Genomic DNA, 18229 nt, shown 5'->3' with positions numbered 1-18229 from the left:
TCCTTCTCCTGTCCTGACATTGCACCTCCCTTAAGTAATCAGTTTTAATTATCACAGCATCATTGGCTCAGCAAAACCAAGGAATGGGCTATAAATCAGCCTCCTAGTGTTGCCCTTTATTTCTCAACATTGCCAAAGTAATTAAGGACTACAGCAGCCCTGTTACTCTCTTTTTTTCTCCATGGTGAACTTGATTGAATCAGGCCAGAGAACACAGCTTTTCCAATTTAGCCTTGCAGTTTTCACAGATGAGGTCAATGGGCTTTTATAAAAGAGAGCGAGAGAGAATGAATGAGAAGGATAGTGGCAAGTGCAGAAATTTGGTGTAGCTTTGGTGTCAGGAGAAGCTTGAAGCTATAGGGATAACATCTCAACTGAGTTGTTGTTGCATGATAGGAAGCCTTGATGATCTGGTCAGTTACTGAATCTGACTGACTGCAGGACCTAAGGAGCTCCACATAGAAGTGATGCTATGTCTGAAAACATCCATTGCCAGGGGGAAGTGAAGCAATCACCTTCACACTATACAAAAGTATGGTATCTATGGGCTCACAATAAACGCGAAAGCAAATTTCAAACGCACCATTTGTAACTCCTCTGATCTTAAAGCATTATCGAGATATCATAAAAGCTGATGTCTCTGTGCAAGTTAAAATCATTCAGGTTGGTTGCAGTTGATCAATTGGGATCAATTTTGAGAATCTATAATAGCTGCTGGAGAAAGGAAGATAGCCCCAAGAAGCCAAAAGTTGCTCCGATCTACCTCTCATTCATTATGGCAAGAAAACTCCACTTTGGCACAGTAGTGTGAATATAGCTAAATACTGCCCAGGTGTTAATTTTATGCCTATTTGTGTTCCCTTAACCCATTCTGAAAGTATTGTGTATACCAGGGGTGGGGAACCATTTCCAGGGAGCAGGCCAGATGTTTAGGATACCCAAACCCAGCGGTGCCAGGTATAGGGGGTGTAGAGGGCTTCAGCTCTCCCAATATTGAGGGAGCAGCCACCAGGCACCCGCCACACACCTCAGCCCTAGCCTCCACCTGGCACAGGAGGCCTGGCACAGGAGATCTTTGCTTCACTCATCCCAGCTGCAGGGCAGGGGCTGGGTCAAGCAAGCACAGAGATCACCCTCTGCACACCGGGCAGCATGACGTGGCGTGTTATACATGACCACACCCCCTCAATGTGTTAGGAAATCTGCCATATCTCAGGAGAAACTGGCCACTCTCCAGGCACCCGGCATGATCTCCTGGTGACCTCCCTGTCTGCATTCCCGGCAGATGCAGGCTAGGTCGCGATCGGCGATCCTCCCCAACGTGAGAAGAACACACCGCTCTTCCCCCCCTCTCCCAGGTAGGGGGAAAGAGAGAGACAGAAATGTATTTACATGCCTTTATTTCTGTCTTTGCAGCATTACAGAGAAACATGTCTGCTCTCATCAGAGTCCATCAGAAGAGAGACAAAAACTCCTCCTCCTGTACTTCCTGTACAGGTCACTCTGAGCTATTTCCGGTGCTTTGCACTGAAAATAGACTCTCCCTCTGTTCCCACGGAACAGTTCCAACATTCCCATTATGTTTTGCTTTCAAGCCACCTGCTGCTCGCGGTCGCATTGCATCCATATCGTAACACAATGTGGGGGGGCAAGTGGGTGCCCCTGCCCAAACCTCCCAGACCATTTTGACAGGGGGCACTTCACCCACAGCAAAGCAAGAATGCAAAATGGATTTTCTAGACTACCCTCTCATTTGCCTTGTCCATATCAAACATAAATTGCAGCACCTCTGCCCTGTGAATATCCACATCTAGCCAAGCGAATGAATGCTCAGCCAGGACTGCAGTGGGTGGTGTCAAATAACTATACCACATCCTTTCCCAGTTCAGAATTAGAGTGGAAGGTAATGAATTGTTTTAATCAGAGGTCCTTCAATCTGTATCTTATTTTGTCATCTTTGATGATAGGTCTTTTGCAAAAAGATTTCCCTGTAGCTTCAGGGCCAACCTTATCATGCTGTCTCCTAAAGTTCTGCTGAATTTCTGCAGTGCCAGACTGGATCAGAACTGGGGTACATTTTGTGCTGTCTCCTCCTGGCACAGCAGTGCACCCACTCTAGACAGATATGGACATAATCCCCTAACATGAAAGTTTAATCTTAACTCCTATCCATATTCCATAACATAACCAGTCTCCCCAGAGCTCCCCATCAGCATTTTAGCACACATTTAGCAGCCAAATATACATGTTTTTAGATGAAATTTTGACGAGTCTGTACAGTTTTGCAAGCAATTCTCCTTTTGTAACATATTTTTGCATGTTCTTTTCACTAATATTACATGCATTTTCATGCACACTTTCCATTAATACATGCATTTCTGTACACATATGGTCAGGTATCTACATAAAGAAATTTGGGGAAGTGTGAATTTTGAAAGGATAGCTGATTTTCAGTTGAAATGTTGATTTGGATTAGGTAGATTTGCCTTAAAATGCACACTAAACAAACTTTCTCCTACATTGCTACTCCCATGTAACATTTAGTGAGTTCCTACACTGCATCATGGGGTCCAGCTTCTTGCATAACCAACTACATGGGAAATTAGACAATAAGATTCCTTCATGTCCTTGTTCAAGTAGCCAGCCGAACAGAATGGAGAGGTGCTTAAGTGAGACACTTGGTAGCTGGAGTGGAGAAAGAAGATTAATAAGGAACATAGGGAAAGATAAAGAGAAGGCCAGAGTAATGTGCTGGGAAATGAACATAAATTTCTGGATTCTTAGCTAAACCAACTGAGCATGAAGCATCTGTCTCTCCCTCCTGTTCTGACTTGGAATGGCATCCAGCCAGGGTGGGTATCATTAAGCCAAGGCCGCAAGGTGCCATAGTTTCATTTAGCTGCTGCAAACGACAGCTTAAAATGGTGCCCTATGTTGGCACAAACGCATTGGCTAACCCACGGCCCGCAAATGCTTTGCTGAGTCTGGAATAAGGTCACAGTAAGCAGAGACATGACCTTGCCGACAAAGGACCGCATAGTTCAAGCTATGGTTTTCCCAATAGTGATGTATGGAAGTGAGAGCTGGACCATAAAGAAGGCTGATTGCCAAAGAATTGATGCTTTTGAATTATGGTGCTGGAGGAGACTCTTGAGAGTCCCATGGACTGCAAGAAGATCAAACCTCTCCATTCTTAAGGAAATCAGCCCTGAGTGCTCACTGGAAGGACAGAGCCTGAAGCTGAGGCTCCAATACTTTGGCCACCTCATGAGAAGAGAAGACTCCCTGGAAAAGACCCTGAAGTTGGGAAAGATGGAGGGCACAAGGAGAAGGGGACAACAGAGGACGAGATGGTTGGACAGTGTTCTCGAAGCTACCAGCATGAGTTTGACCAAACTGTGGAAGGCAGTGGAAGACAGGAGTGCCTGGCGTGCTCTGGTCCATGGGGCCATGAAGAGTCGGACACGACTAAACGACTAAAAAACAACAACAAAAAAGCAATGAGGGCTTCTTTAAAACAGTAGCAGCTATTAATATATTCATTCACAATGGAAAAATAAAGACTTTGGAAAGAAGAGGGTAGGTCTCAATATTGTTTTTTTTAAAAAATCATATGCAAAGGACTTTTCTAAGGTGATGAGTAAATCTTCCAACCATAGCCTAGTCATAGTGCAATAGCCCTCTCAGTCCTGAATATGAGACCCAGTCACAAGGATTTAGGCTGAGGCAAGGTGCTATACTCATGTTTGCTGCTTATAGTGGGACCTCGGGTTACATACGCTTCAGGTTACAGACTCCGCTAACCCAGAAATATTACCTCGGGTTAAGAACTTTGCTTCAGGATGAGAACAGAAATCGTGCTCCAGCAGCGCGGCAGCAGCAGGAGGCCCCATTAGCTAAAGTGGTGCTTCAGGTTAAGAACAGTTTCAGGTTAAGTACAGACCTCTGGAACGAATTAAGTACTTAACCCAAGATACCACTGTAAATATCAAACAAACAAAAATCAGGGCACATCTGTGCTTTTGCACTTATTAGAGGTAGAGCTACCAGGTCCCAATCTGGAGATTCTTTCTGTAACTTTTAAGTTTTTCATCCGAATGGTATTGTGGAAGAAATTTGATTCTGTCTGCATTTAAAGGCAAATCTGCCAGATTTGCACTTTCCAAAACAATACACGAACCCTCCTCTTCAAGGCTGGTCAAGTTACTTTGGGAACCTGCTGGGGCAGAAAATCCCACAAGCACTTCTCCCACCCCTTGACAGTGAAAATACTGCAAGAAATCAAATATATTCATATCCCATCTTGTTCCCATCAAGGAACCCACTGCCCAGACCCAGATCTGCTTAGCTTTAGAAAGGTGGTAGACCCATGTGCCTTCAAACTGTATTGTTGTCTGAAGACCGTAATTAAAGTCAGTAAGGCAGATTCTTAGAAGGGCGAGACATTTCTAGACACTTAACATTTTTGTTAAAGATAGCCATGTGTCTAGAGCAGAGGTTCCCAAACTGTGGTCTGCAGACCACATGAGGTTCATGCAAGTGGTCCACAGTGTGTTTGTGAAGAATGCTTACAATTTGAATTCCGTAGAAATCAAATTGTAACACAATAAAATGCATGCAATTCCATATAAGAAATAAAAGAAGCAAAAAAGACACAATTTGAAGATTATTTGGCACAACACATTACAATTGCTGCAACAGGCAGAAACAAAATCAATAAGTGGTCTACCAAGACCCTCAGCAATTTTCATGCGGTCCGTGGGGAAGGGGAATTTGGGAACCATGGGTCTAGGCAAGATTGGTCACTAAGTGTGGTGTAGTGGTTAAGAGCGGTAGTCACGTAATCTGGGTAACCGGGTTCGCGTCTCCGCTCCTCCACATGCAGCTGCTGGGTGACCTTGGGCCAGTCACGCTTCCTTGAAGTCTCTCAGCCCCACTCACCTCACAGAGTGTTTGTTGTGGGGGAGGAAGGGAAAGGAGAATGTTAGCCGCTTTGAGACTCCTTAAAGGGAGTGAAAGGCGGGATATCAAATCCAAACTCTTCTTCTTCTTCTTCTACTAATTAACCCCAATCCATTCTCTCCTACTTCCACAGGACATTTAGTTAATGCCAGCTCAGACCTGATGAAATTAGACCATGAAGAGGAGCCACAGCTATCAGAGCCATACCTTTCCAAACAGAAGAAGCTCATGGTGAGATGCTCATAGCAGCACACACACACAACATTTAATCTGTTTCAATCTGTTTTTAGTTTATCATTGTTTTTAATTCTTTTTTGAGTGTTTTAAATAACTGTTTTTAATGATACTTTTATTGTTTTCATAAACTTCTATGAGGTGTGTTGGGGTTTTTTAAACAATAAAGTGGCATGCGGATTTGGATGGCTATTGGTACTGAAGACGACAGATGTTTAACTGAATCCAGTTGTGCTGGAGTTGAGTGTTTTGTAGCAAACTAAAGTTTTGCAAATGGGGTTGTCAGTTCAGATCCATTACCAGTGCTGCTGCTTGCCATTTTGCCTGACATCGCTGCTCTAACAGGGTGACCAGATTCAAAAGAGGACAAGGCTCCTACACTTCAACAGCTGTACAGAAGGGGGGATTTCTGATGTACGTAAGAAGGAATTTTAGAGTTGGAAGGAAGGGACCTTGGAGGTCTAGTCCAGTTACCTTCTCAATGCAGGATCTACAACACAGGATGCAACTACAGCATCCCTGACAGGTGGTTGACCAGCTTTTGCTTAAATACTTCCAGTGAAGGAGAGCCCACCACCCAAGGCAGTTTGCTCCACTGTTGAACAGTTTTTACCATTAGGAAGTTACTTGTAAGGTTGGGCTGAAATCTGTTTCCCTGCAATTCCCACCCACTGGTTCTAGTTCTGCTTTCTGGAGCAACAGCAAACAAGTCTGCTCCATCTTTGGCAGCCCTTCAGAGATTTGAAGACAGCTCTCCTGCCCTAATACTCTCTTTTCCAAGCTAAACACACCCAGCTTATACAACCATTCCTCATAGGACTTCCATTTCTGGACCCCTCACCATCCCAGTTGTCTTCCTCTGGACATGCTCCAGCTTGCCAATATCCTCTTTAACATGTGGCGCCCATAACTGGGCCCAGTACTCTAGATAGCACCTGACCAGCACATAATAAAGTAGAGTTATTGCTTCTCATGACCTAGACACAATGCCTCTGTTAGTGCAGTCCTGGCACAGGTTGGAAGTTGCTTTTATGAACACATCCCTGAATATTTGGCCTTCCAAACACCTCTTCTCACGGCAGATTGATCAAAACAATGACGAGGCTTTTCAAAGTCATTTATTTGTAAAATATAATCTGCTATGTTCAAATTGTGTGAATGTTGGTTTATAACAAAGTTCTTTTTGCAAGAAAACACATCCTTCCTGTTTGATTTTGATGTAAACATTTACTGTTTATATCTAGGCCAAGATCCTGGAACATGACAATGTGAACTACTTGAAGAAAATCCTGGGTGATCTGGGAATGGTGCTAGATCAGATTGAAGCTGAGCTGGAGAAAAGAAAAATTGAATACCAAGGTAGGCATCATGCTGTTGCGGACATTATTTTCTAAGTCTGCTGTGAGAGACTGTTGGAGAGCAAACCTTATTTGGCAGGTAAAGCTAGAGCAGATTTTGTTAGATGAGATATAATCCATTATCAGAAGGATGTTATATGAAAATGATATTTTGCTGTCAACTATTAATGATTTTTAGTAGCAGTAGTATCATTTATGTGCTGTGAGGTTATCATCACTAAGGCTTGGCAAGTCCAGCTGGCCATAGCAGACGACTGGACAAAGGGACTCACAGAACAAAGAAACAGGAAGTGCAGTGGCTGCATCTGAAGAAAGACTGAAGGTAGTGGCTGGGAACCTCAGACCCTGGAGCTAAATGCCACGCTTGGAGTTCTCCAGGCTGCACCCTCTCTCCCCAGGTCATTCCCCTCACCACCTTGCTTTGTGCCCTCCTTTAGTACTTTTGCTTGGTTGGAAAATATAATTGAACCATGGCTTTTGCTTGCCTGGATGGAGGGGTGTGTGGGGTGGTACCCTGTGTGAGGCCAAAATTCGGCTCCCCCCCCCCCCGCCTCTCACCTTCCATTCAGTTCAATTCAATTCACTACATCATAGTTCAACACCTTGCAGTGCCCCCTAGGCTCGGCACCCGATACAGGGGAACCAGTCGTGTTGCCCTAAATCCCCCTCTGATGTAGACATCTCAAGGACAATATAGTTGCATTAAGCTAGCACTGCTTCCCTCCGTCCCATCAAAACCATTTGAAGCCTCTTCCTCAGTTCAGGTCCACATTTCCTTTGATCAAGACCAGCAGGCATTCGTTTTGATTGCTTCCAGCTGTGAGTCAGGTTTGACTGTGTATTCTTGCCAAGAAAAATACATTAGGAACAAGAGCGAGTGAGAGATAGCGAGCAATGAGTATGCTTTGAAAATCTCCTGTTGAGAATAGCTCAGAAGGGTTCCATGTTCTATAAGGGTCCTCCTGCTTTTCCCAGTTGAACCTTGACTGTTGCACTGACTGCAGCCACTCTTTAACACATTGCCATATCATCCTTCAAAGAGGGCACCTGTAATACTTAGTTAGGGCTGCCAGACATGAAGATTTTCCTGAACATTACCGGGATTTTAAAGGCGGAATTGATGTCTGGGGGGATTTCCAAAGAGCAGCGCTTTTGGGGTGTCCTGGTTTTTACTTTTTGAAATATGGCAATCCTAACATAGTGAACCAGCTAAAGGCTCAAGCCCAGAGATGGAAGGCACACTGAGAGAGTTTCCTGTATAAATGTACACTTCTGTTAATGTGCTAAGTAAGTACAGGGATAAGTTTGATTCAACTCACATTTAAAGGCAAAACTACCTTATTTGCACTTTACAAATGCATATATGAACTGAAACACAACCGCCCTTCAGAATTTTCGCAGTTCACCAAATATTGCGGTGTAGTTCCCCACCCATGTAACGTGTACAAAACTGCATACACTGGGGTAAAAGGTGCATAAAAATGCCTATGTTGGTGAAAACTACAAAAATGCATCATATTGTTTTTATTCATTTTATTTCATAAAATTCTTGTACTGCTTGATTGTAAAAAACAAAAACAAACGTAAAGTCATATTAGGCAAAATCACTTTGCAAAAAAAGTGCATATTTCCCATAATTTCTTTGCAAAAATTGTATACAGTGGAACCTTAGGTTAAGTACTTAATTTGTTCCAGAGGTCCGTACTTAACCTGAAACTGTTCTTAACCTGAAGCACCACTTTAGCTAATGGGGCCTCCTGCTGCCGCCGCGCCGCCGAAGCATGATTTCTGTTCTCATCCTGAAGCAAAGTTCTTAACCTGAAGCACTATTTCTGGGTTAGCGGAGTCTGTAACCTGAAGTGTATGTAACCCGAGGTACCACTGTATTAGGATAAATTTGCTGAAGAATTTTCATGAAGCCTTAAGAAAAATACTTTGCAAACTGATATGGAAATGTGGAGAACTGTACTTAACACTGGAAAAAATGAAAAGCCAGAATTGACAGATCTACCCATCCCAAGTGCTAAGTTAATGCCAGCTGTGCCTGCCGTACTGCTGAATCCACACCTACGGTATTTAGTCACACTTTAGTTGCAACAAAATCAGTTTGAAATGCTAGTTGTGACTAACTTGTTCTGTTGATTTCAGTGGGACCTAAGTGGGACTACCTTGATCTGGATTAAAAAAACAGTGATATATACTCAGGCAGGAATTTATACTATGCTTTGCAACATGAACGTTTTATGGGTGGTTATTTATTTAGTGGTTCTTCTAATTTAATCATAATGTTAGGGAGCCTGCACGCATCATTTCCAAAATTCATAGTACTAGAGGAACAGGAAGAACCTCATGAAACAGTTACTTCTTGTTGAAGGGTTTTGGTTTTTTAAATCAATCAATCTAACTTTCTGCTTTCTGCCCACTGCCTCTGTTCACTTCAGGTTCAAAGCTTGCAGGGTTCCATATGACATCAAAGCACAGGTGGCTGTGATGTTACAGTATGTCATGTCACCTGAGCCAATTGAAGCCAAAGATGTGCTGACACCGTAGTGCAGCATTAATTAAGGTGTCCAGATTCTGGGGATCAAAACCCAGACACCCCACCATCGGAGCACTCTCCTCACCATCCCGCATCTCCATCGCTCACCCCCTCCCTGCTGCTTACCGCTTCCTCGCCCGCCTATTCCCCCCTTCTTCCCTCCCCTCTTACCTTTGCTGTTTTCAGCCTCCTGCTCACGATGGGAGGCTGAGTGGCCCCAGGAAGGCCATGCAAGGCCAGGCGACCGCCAGGAACAACACCAGGCCTAACACAACCCCCAGCAAGCCGCTCCAGGCCACCCGATGTCTGCTTCCTGTTCTGGGGCACAGCACCTTCTGAGCATGCAGGTGCCCCACCAAAAAAAAACCCCAGAAAAACCCCAAACCTGGACATTTAATCCAAAATGCAAAAATCCGCCCAGATGAGAGTGCTGGCCCCCCAAAACTGGATGTGTCTGGGAAATCCCAGACATATGACAACCCTGGCATTGATTCTCTGATGTCATAGACAGCTGTGTAAATTTAGGGCCTGACAACTGACTCACTTGCAATAAGAAACAGAGGCATATTTGGAGAATCAAATGCATCAAAAGAGGCAAAACAAACAGAAAAGAGGAAAGAAGAGGTAGAACAAAGCACTGGGTTCAAGAGGACTATTGGGGCAGGGATTCATATGAATATGTGACTTCAGATCGAGAAAAAACAGCGCCCAAAGCCAAGTGGAAACAAAAGTTCTGAAATAAAAATTATCTCTGCCAGCTCCCTTCACACTCCTAGAATCTTACAGTTTATGGCGTGTTTGTTTTTTCCTAAGACAATGTACCCACTGAGCTTGCAGTTTGAGGTTGAAGATCAGCACGATTTTTCTGTTGAAAACCCCACCCACCCCCTGCTGCTTTTGCTCCCGCTGGGGAAAAGATGTGGGTAGTTTTGACCTGAAGAGAGTTTGTGAATACATATCTGCCCAATAAATAGCAGCAGGGAACTTTTCACACAGGAGAGACATTTTTAACAGCCTTTCCGGTAGAGAGAATGGCAATTAAAAACAAGTCCTTCTCTGCAGAAGACTGACATTTCTAATAACTGCACCTGCCAATGTATCCCAGGGCTGGCCTGCAGAGGGGTTTTCTCTTTGGCTTTGAAAGTCAGCCAGGTTCTAATCTCTCAAGCCGCTTCTTCTTCTCTCAGAGGCTGTGCTTGGAAAGAAAAAATATATCCTAGCAGGCTTGGTCGAGCCACACGCAAAAGTGCCAAGGTGACAGACATGACAGTGCGAGGCACCCAGTAATTATGAGTGCAATATGCTGCAAATTAGGAGGCAGAGAAAGAGCTATTTTTGGGTACCACATTTTATGCATAAAAATGTGCCATTGTTATAATAACGAGAGCTGCCCATGTTTTCATGCTTCAGTGTCCAGCTTCTTCCTTATTGTCTCTAGAAGTTAAATTCTGGAGTGGGCAGTGGATAAATGTTGCATCCAGTGGGCATCCGTGTTAATGCACGGACTTTACGGAAGAAGCAGTGAGACGTGCAGGCAGGAGTAAACTGGGAAAGATCGTGCAGCTACTTCAGTTACCTGCATATGCATTGTGTTAATGAGGTGGGATGCCACCTGTGCCACCTGGCTGTTTATCATTGTTGTGGCTTGCCACCCAATCTCCAAGTGGTGCGAGATTCCAGGGATTCCAGACAAACACCCAGGGTTCGTGTTTCCTTTTGGAATGAAGCACAGCAGAGACTGTGGTGTCTTTATTATATATGGTTTATTTACACATATATACAACCTGAGCCCACGATGGAGGGGTTTGCAGCATAATCACCCAAAGAGGGCCTTGCTTCCTCCATAGCTTGCAACCTTAGATTCAATAAGAAATCAAGCATCGCTCTGTCTCTCTGGCTTCCCAGCCTGCTACTTCCTTGCTTCTAGCTTCTAGCTTCTTGCTTCTCACACCACTCCACTCTCAACTCTGGCCTTTGTCTTTCTAGATACCAGCCAGTTGAGGAAGGGCGCTCCACCCATTTTTCACCTGGCACCGAGCCACTCCCTTTGTTTCCTTAATGGCCCAATACCCAAACTACCACCTCCACTAGGAAGCCAGTCCGGCTATTCCAGGAATTTGAATCTTTGCTTAAATTTTCCACAGTTGCTGTATCCAGGAATTAAAAGGGTCTAGGCATACAGCTTTCTCCCCACACCAAACTCATAACATTATTAGCATCATCAGCATCATCGTCAAGTATTTATATTGCCCTTCTAGAGACATTGATGTAAATTGCAAAATATTAATAAATGGAAACAGAAGGAAAGTGCAGCTTGTTAAGGATGCTAAGGTTTATTTGGATAAAGCAACTTGCTTTAAAATACAGTACAGAGGCACCCTTAATCTCAGGAAGTGGGGTGTCTGTGTATCACATGGTGACTTTTCTCCCTTTGGGAATGAAACCTGACAATAAGGCTTCACTGTGCAGCCAGTAGGCTAGTATTCACTTTTGCAGGGGGTGAGGAGCTAATTGACAACCGATAGAGAGCTTGGCTTCCAGCTGCCAAGGTTGGGCTGGGAGAAAAGAGCCCAACAAATTCGCCAGCACAGTGGGGTTAATTGCTCCATTCCAAAGAGAGGAAACGTTATTGAGTCCTCATATGACTCACCCTGAAGGCTCCCCTCTCCACTGCCTCACTGCAGGTTTTATTTGGGCTGAAGATTAGCTTGGAGAACCAAAACAAACAAGCAAGGTGTTGCAATTGTTTGAAATTACATCCCACCTTTTGGGGGGGATTAGGAAGGCCCATAACCTTCAGAGTTGCCATTGGACACCACAAAGATTTGGATGATGGATGACTTCACAGTTTCTAAGTCTGCTGCAAATGCTGTTGCTATAGGTTTTTCATTCACGGTAGATTCATCAAATTCTGCTAAGATCAGCAGGGGAAGAGACAACACAGCAGGAAAGGGAAGCCTTGCCCTGCCTTTCTTTCTTCTTGTTCTTGTACCGGTTAAAGGAGTTTTCACACCAGACAAATGACCTCTGATTCAATTTAAATTTTAATCGCAAATTAAAATCCCTCTGTCTCTGCCCCAGCATTTTTCAACTGGCCCAAAATTGAAGAGCTGCCCACCATGTAGGCTGCAAGGAACGGCTGGTTTTCTCTTTCTCTGTACCAAATTTGGTGAAAATCTAGAGTGGCCAGTTAGGCTTCGCCAAAAAGAAGACAAAAGTGGGTGCCAATTTACATAAAATCTCTGTGTTAATTGATATGCATATATGCAAATTTAGTAATTCAGATAGCAATCGAGTACATCTAACCATAACTGGGTGCCCTATGTGCCTGCTCAGTTGATTTGGCCTCTGCTCTGCCTCCTTTATAGCAGATGGACCTTGGAATGGAGAACTGCCCTTTGGCACTCTTACAGAGGACTGTCCTCTGTAAAGCAGGACACAAGGCTATCCAGTGGAAAACAAGTGTAGAGTTGGCAAAATGGATACGACTAAACAACAACAAAACTGGAGGGTATGCATTACATCAGCCAAAAATGGTAGTCAATAAGCTCCAAGATTGGACATTGTCTCCATTCCCAAGTGTTTAGGTTTGGCAAAACTTTTCTAATATATTGCTTCTGTGTTGTCTTTGCTCTCCAGGGCAGAAGTGTGAACTCTGGCTTTGTGGGTGTGTCTTCACCTTGGCTGACATCTTGTTGGGAGCCACGCTGCATCGCCTCAAGTTTCTAGGACTCTCTAAGAAATACTGGGAAGATGGCAGTAGACCCAACCTACAGAACTTCTTTGAAAGGATACAAAAACGCTTTGCCTTCAGGAAAGTTTTGGGAGACATACACACCACCCTCCTCTCGGCAGTGGTACCCAATGCCTTTAGGCTGGTCAAGCGGAAACCGCCATCCTTTTTCGGAGCCTCCTTCCTCATGGGATCTCTAGGGGGGATGGGGTATTTTGCGTATTGGTATCTAAAGAAAAAATACATCTAATACAGGCTGTTCTGGTGTTTAGTTTGGTGTCTCTGTGCTGTGTGAAACCATGATGAATCTTCAGTAACTGTAATGAAATTTGAAACCAATATGAATAACTATACTGTTAATGTAACATTCCATAGTCTAGAAGTAGAAAAAACCTATACTGCAAGGAAAGCGAATCAACGACGACGACAAAAATTCAACTTGTACAATGCCTTTTTTTTAGGTTTAAGTATTATACAACTGTAAACAGTGGTTGTGTTAATGCTTACACAACCGCTGTGGAGCAAAACTGCCCTCTAGCACAGGAAAGCGCCATTAGAAGAGAAGCAACAACACCCCCCCAGCAACACAAAATGGAAAGACGGGGTTATCTTCTGCACCTTTACATTTTTTCCAATGTTTGTTGGCCACATAGCACATTTTTTCCCACAGGTGCGAATTGCGGGGACTTTTCTCTCCTAAGAGCTGTTGTGGTGTTGTGATGATGACATAGGCTTATTTTTTAACAAAACACAGAGACGCACACAACAGAAATAGAATGAACACAGTCAGACCACAGTAGTTTGTGAAGTTCTAGCTTAAGGTGGAAATGAATTATTTGTGTCTCTTTCTCTCTTTGTATACCATCATTTCCATTCAATCAAGCATTTTTAATCGACTTGCGCTTAGAATGTATCCACTTTCTACTTCTATATTTTTTTAATTTGCTTTTTTAATTGCTGGCAGCCGGTGGGTTTCTTCTGATTGTATCCTTGATTTCACAGATGAATTTCTGTCTTACTGAGGTGTTTGCCTCGAGTTCCTTTCATGAATTTGCCAAGCATCGTTCACCAAAGGAGCCTTGCCGGACTCTAACAACATGACTGTTTTCATAAGTTTCAAGCCTTTTCCAAAGGATGTGTTTTCATTTCTTTCTTCCTTTCCCCCTGCCATTCCTTCCTTGAGGAGCATTTTTTTTTTTAAGTCACTTTTTTGCTGTGTATTTTCTTAGAAACACTTTGCACAGAAAAATCACCTTTCTCACTTTCTTGTGCCTTTTGCATGTTGGAAAGAGTAATGAGCATCACTGCTACTCATGCTTAAAAACCCTCTGAGAACCTAAATAAACCATATGGGAGGAGTAATGGCTTTACATTTCTAAATGTGTTTAGCATCAGTTGACTCATTTCCCGGAGTAAATGTGTCTGCACACACTGTGCCTTTTTCTACTTTAATGTAGTCAGGGGTTGGCTTAGCCTCAGAATTTGCCATGATTTACTCCATGAATAGGAATTAGAGTCGTATCTTGGTTTTCGAACAGCTTAGTTCTCGAACGTTTTGGCTCCCAAAAGCCGCAAACCCAGAAGTGACTGTTCCGGCCTGCAAACTATTTTTGGAAGTTGAACATCTGACGGGGCTTCCGCAGCTTCCGATTGGCTGCTGGAGCTTCCTGCAGCCAATCAGAAGCCACGCTTTGGTTGCTGAACATTTTGGAAGTCAAATGAACTTCTGGAATGGATTCTGTTCGACTTCCAAGGTACGACTGTATTAACAAAGAGATGCATGTTTTTTCCTCGACTTCAGTGCTCTTCCAGGCAATTATTAAGCATTCTTGTTGGTTTGCTTGCAGAAACCTTACACAGGGGTTAGATTGCATGTGGAATGCTCTCTCTATTGAGCATTCATTCTGATCTGTTTGCAGAGCAGTTATATGACCATGAGCATTCACCCTGCATTCATCCCTAGTTGCTTGCAGAGTGCTTATACATGTTTCCCTTAATCATTCGTCCTTCCCCACTTTTCCATGCATTTCCATGGGGGGACGTCCGTACCATACACTGAAAGCACATTTATACCACTTTAACAGCCATGGCTTCCCCCCACCCCTGCCCAAATCCTGGGAACCGTAGTTTTCCCTTCACAGGGCGACAGTTCCCAGTACTCTTAACCAACTATGGTTTCTGAGATTCTTTGGTGGAAGCTAAGTGCTTTTAACATATGGTGTGGATTTGACCGTGTCAGCTCCCTCACTGCGAAAAGTCAGTTGCTGTTGTTTTGTAGTGCCTTTGAGAACAGATGAACCACCAACCAGGGGCGTAGGATAAGGGGGTGGGGGCGAAGTGCCCCGGGTGCCCTCACTGAGGGGGTGACATTCGGTGCGCCGCACGCCTGCGCCTCCCAAGCCTACCCCGAGCCGTCAGGCATATGCTCCACCGCTGCCACCAACAGGGACCCCTCTGCCAATCTTAGCATCTGAGAGGGTTTGTAGGGAAGGAAGTTGTCTTTTGCCCAGCTGGTGCCTCCCACCATTCCTCTACATCCAGCCGGTCCATAGCAACACAATAAGCTAGTTGACAAGCCAGCCATTGCATTGTTCCTCTTTTCGCTAAAGATCTCTAGTCTTAGATTTCACACCTGCTGTTTCCCTCCAGGATATATTTACGAGAACATGTTGACACAGGCCTGAAAGGCAGATTTTCCAGAGTCATTTTGAATGCATTGTGAATTGTGAAGAAAAAAACGTAGGCCATTTTTTGCTAACGGTTGTGTGGGTTGTGTCTCTCTCCTCCCACCAGCGATTGATAAGAGACATTAACTGCATTTAAAACTTGTAAACCCTCCTACTGCTCTCCCCACAACCCCCATCCCCAAATACAAACCTTTGCAAAATTTATTGAAGTTCTTTTAATTTGCTGGGAGAAGAACAGTTGCTCAACAGGTACAGCACATGCTTTGAATGCAAAAAGTCCCAGGTTCATTCTCTGCCATCTCTGGGTAGGGTTGGGAAAGACCTGCCAGAAATGCTGGAGGCCCACTGCAAGTTAGCGTAGACAAAACTCAGCCAGATGGTCTGATTCAGCTTTGTATAAATTATAGGGGCTTTCTCCATTGCAACCTCCCCACCCACCCATATCTGGTATAGTTTTCTGTTCTTCACTCCAGGATTCAGGCAAACTGCTGCAGCAGATCCCCAAATCATCTTTAGCCTCATCTGAACTTGCGCTCCTCCCCCGCTTTGCCTTCTAGCTTCAGTGCCGATCTGCACTTGCTGCCACCTTCCATTTGCAATGTTATTGCCATCTTCTGACCCATGCAGACAACCTCACTTCCGGGAGCAGGTGCTTAATTTGATCTTCTTTGCACTTCCTGCCCCATCTGGAGGGTGGCCCAATTGAGTGCCAGGGCTCTGAATACCAATTAGCTCCTGGTTTTCCTTTGGCCCTCCTGAATGCTAGGTCAGCTTCAGCCTGCCTTTGTTCTTGCTGGAGCCCTTGTGTGATTGGTGAGTTGTGCAAGAAAGCTACTTAAGGCAACGGTCTTCATCTCAGATTAGCAGCACGGCCACCTGAATGCCCACTGTCATGGCATTTCTGGCATATATACTGCGACACACATTTTTTAAAGCAGTGAAACCCTAAGAGAATTTTTGATTTTCCCTCTCCCAGGCTCCCAAGCCCAAGCAAGACTGCTTGTTCTCCCCTAACCATTATGCCATACAAGATATGGCCCCATAGCCACCTTAATTGGGACGAGAGGTTAACATGACATTCTTGCTAAGAATAGCACTCTTTTAAAATATGATCTTGGTGGCCATTAATAGTGGGATCTGATACATGCATGTTCAGACATGAATCCCACTGAGTTCAAATGGGCTAACTTTATGGGTATATGTAGAGGCAATGACTGATATACATGCGTTCAGTATGTGCACCATCGCACATGATGACCTGGAACGCAACCCCTGCACAAATCAGGGGTTACCTGTACAGTACTCTTGTTTAGGAGTTAAATCATTTTAAATTGAGTGGGATTGAGTAAACATGCATAGACTCCTACTGTTACTCCCACTACTTTTAATGGATAAAGAAATTATAAAAACTGGTTTAACTGGTTTGTTCATCTAACTGTGAAGAGCTCTTAAGTACCATACCCAAAAGCACATGCTATCGAAAGGCTCCGCTGGGAATAACAGCCAAATCTCTCATAACACACTTACACACACACTTCAAGAATCAGTCCCCAAACAGTCCTCTTCTACATTTCAAACTTCCTAAAAGTTCACTCAAAACTGATGGAGCCGTACATGCAAATCTATTACATTATTGTCCCACACTGATGTTTCTTTATTTAAAATAATGGGCAGGCTAAAACCACAGTAATGCACCAGAACAGTGGTTGAAATGGAGACTTAACAGAGCTCCTAGAACTACAAATAACCTGTAAACCAATTCTGAACAGCAAGAAACAACAGGTGTTTCTTTTGAGTAATCCAGAAATAGAAAACAGCTCCCCATCCCTAGATTAGCAAGCATCACATATAATTTAACCATTGTTACAGAGAACTAAAGTTAGATTGGGAAGGGCAAACAGCTTACTAAGCTGAAGGCTGCATGCACACCATATATTTAAATTACACACCCACTCCCGAATCCTGGGAACTCTATTTTAATAGCTTTGAGTAGGAAACTATACTGTATTTCCCCCTGTATTCAGGGTAGAGGGCTGTAAATATATGGTGTCTATACGCAGCCTAAGTTTAAGACAGGCTTCCTCAAACTTGGCCCTCCAGATGTTTTGGGACTACAACTCCCATGATCCCTAGCTAGCAGGACCAGTGGTCAGGGATGATGGGAATCTGGAGGGCCGAGTTTGAGAAAGCCTGGTTTAAGAGATTTAGAACTACTGTTTGTGGCAAGGTTTGAGAAATGGAAAAAGTTTCATAGCTTTAGATGTGCAGAACCAAGCTTTTTTTATCTATACAGTGTGGAGCGCCATGCAGACTGGATCACATGCTGATACCTAGAGATGCAGTACCAAGACCAGAGGCATTTATTCCCCTCTTCAAGATATAAGACACCATGTGAACAGAAATAAACACATTTTTTTTTGCGCATGCTAATCCACCACCAGCTGCATCTCTATTTTTAGGGTGGCTGGTACTAAGCAGATGTGTTTGTACACACACGTGTCCATGTGTGATGACAGTTTTCTACATCATAGTCTATTAACCAATGATGTTTAGATCAAGTATTTAGCTGTTTCAGCCACACTGCAACAACCCAGTACCATAAATTTGACTTGGCGGGGTGAGGGGACCCAGTTTGCAATTCTGTAGATGGCTGAGAAACATGCTGCCTGCAAGCAAATGCTAATCCAGTCAAAGATATCTTAAAATCCATCTTAGT

The 18229-nt window shown here is 43.9% G+C and overlaps 1 protein-coding gene across 1 annotated transcript in view; it reads left to right on the top strand.

Moving 5' to 3' along the window:
* The window catches only part of GDAP1L1 (ganglioside induced differentiation associated protein 1 like 1), a 45574-nt gene extending 29857 nt beyond the window's left edge, over positions 1-15717 (top strand). The window contains exons 4-6 of the mRNA XM_028735080.2: positions 5096-5193; positions 6441-6555; positions 12733-15717. Of these exons, the coding sequence (XP_028590913.1) occupies positions 5096-5193; positions 6441-6555; positions 12733-13076 (557 nt within the window). The 3' untranslated portion in view covers positions 13077-15717. The remainder of the gene's footprint in view (positions 1-5095; positions 5194-6440; positions 6556-12732) is intronic.
* Positions 15718-18229: the final 2512 nt, after the last annotated feature.

This window comes from Podarcis muralis, chromosome 5 (assembly GCF_964188315.1).
Source record: "Podarcis muralis chromosome 5, rPodMur119.hap1.1, whole genome shotgun sequence".
NCBI lineage: Eukaryota > Metazoa > Chordata > Lepidosauria > Squamata > Lacertidae > Podarcis > Podarcis muralis.
This window is presented reverse-complemented; position numbering and strand designations above follow the sequence as displayed.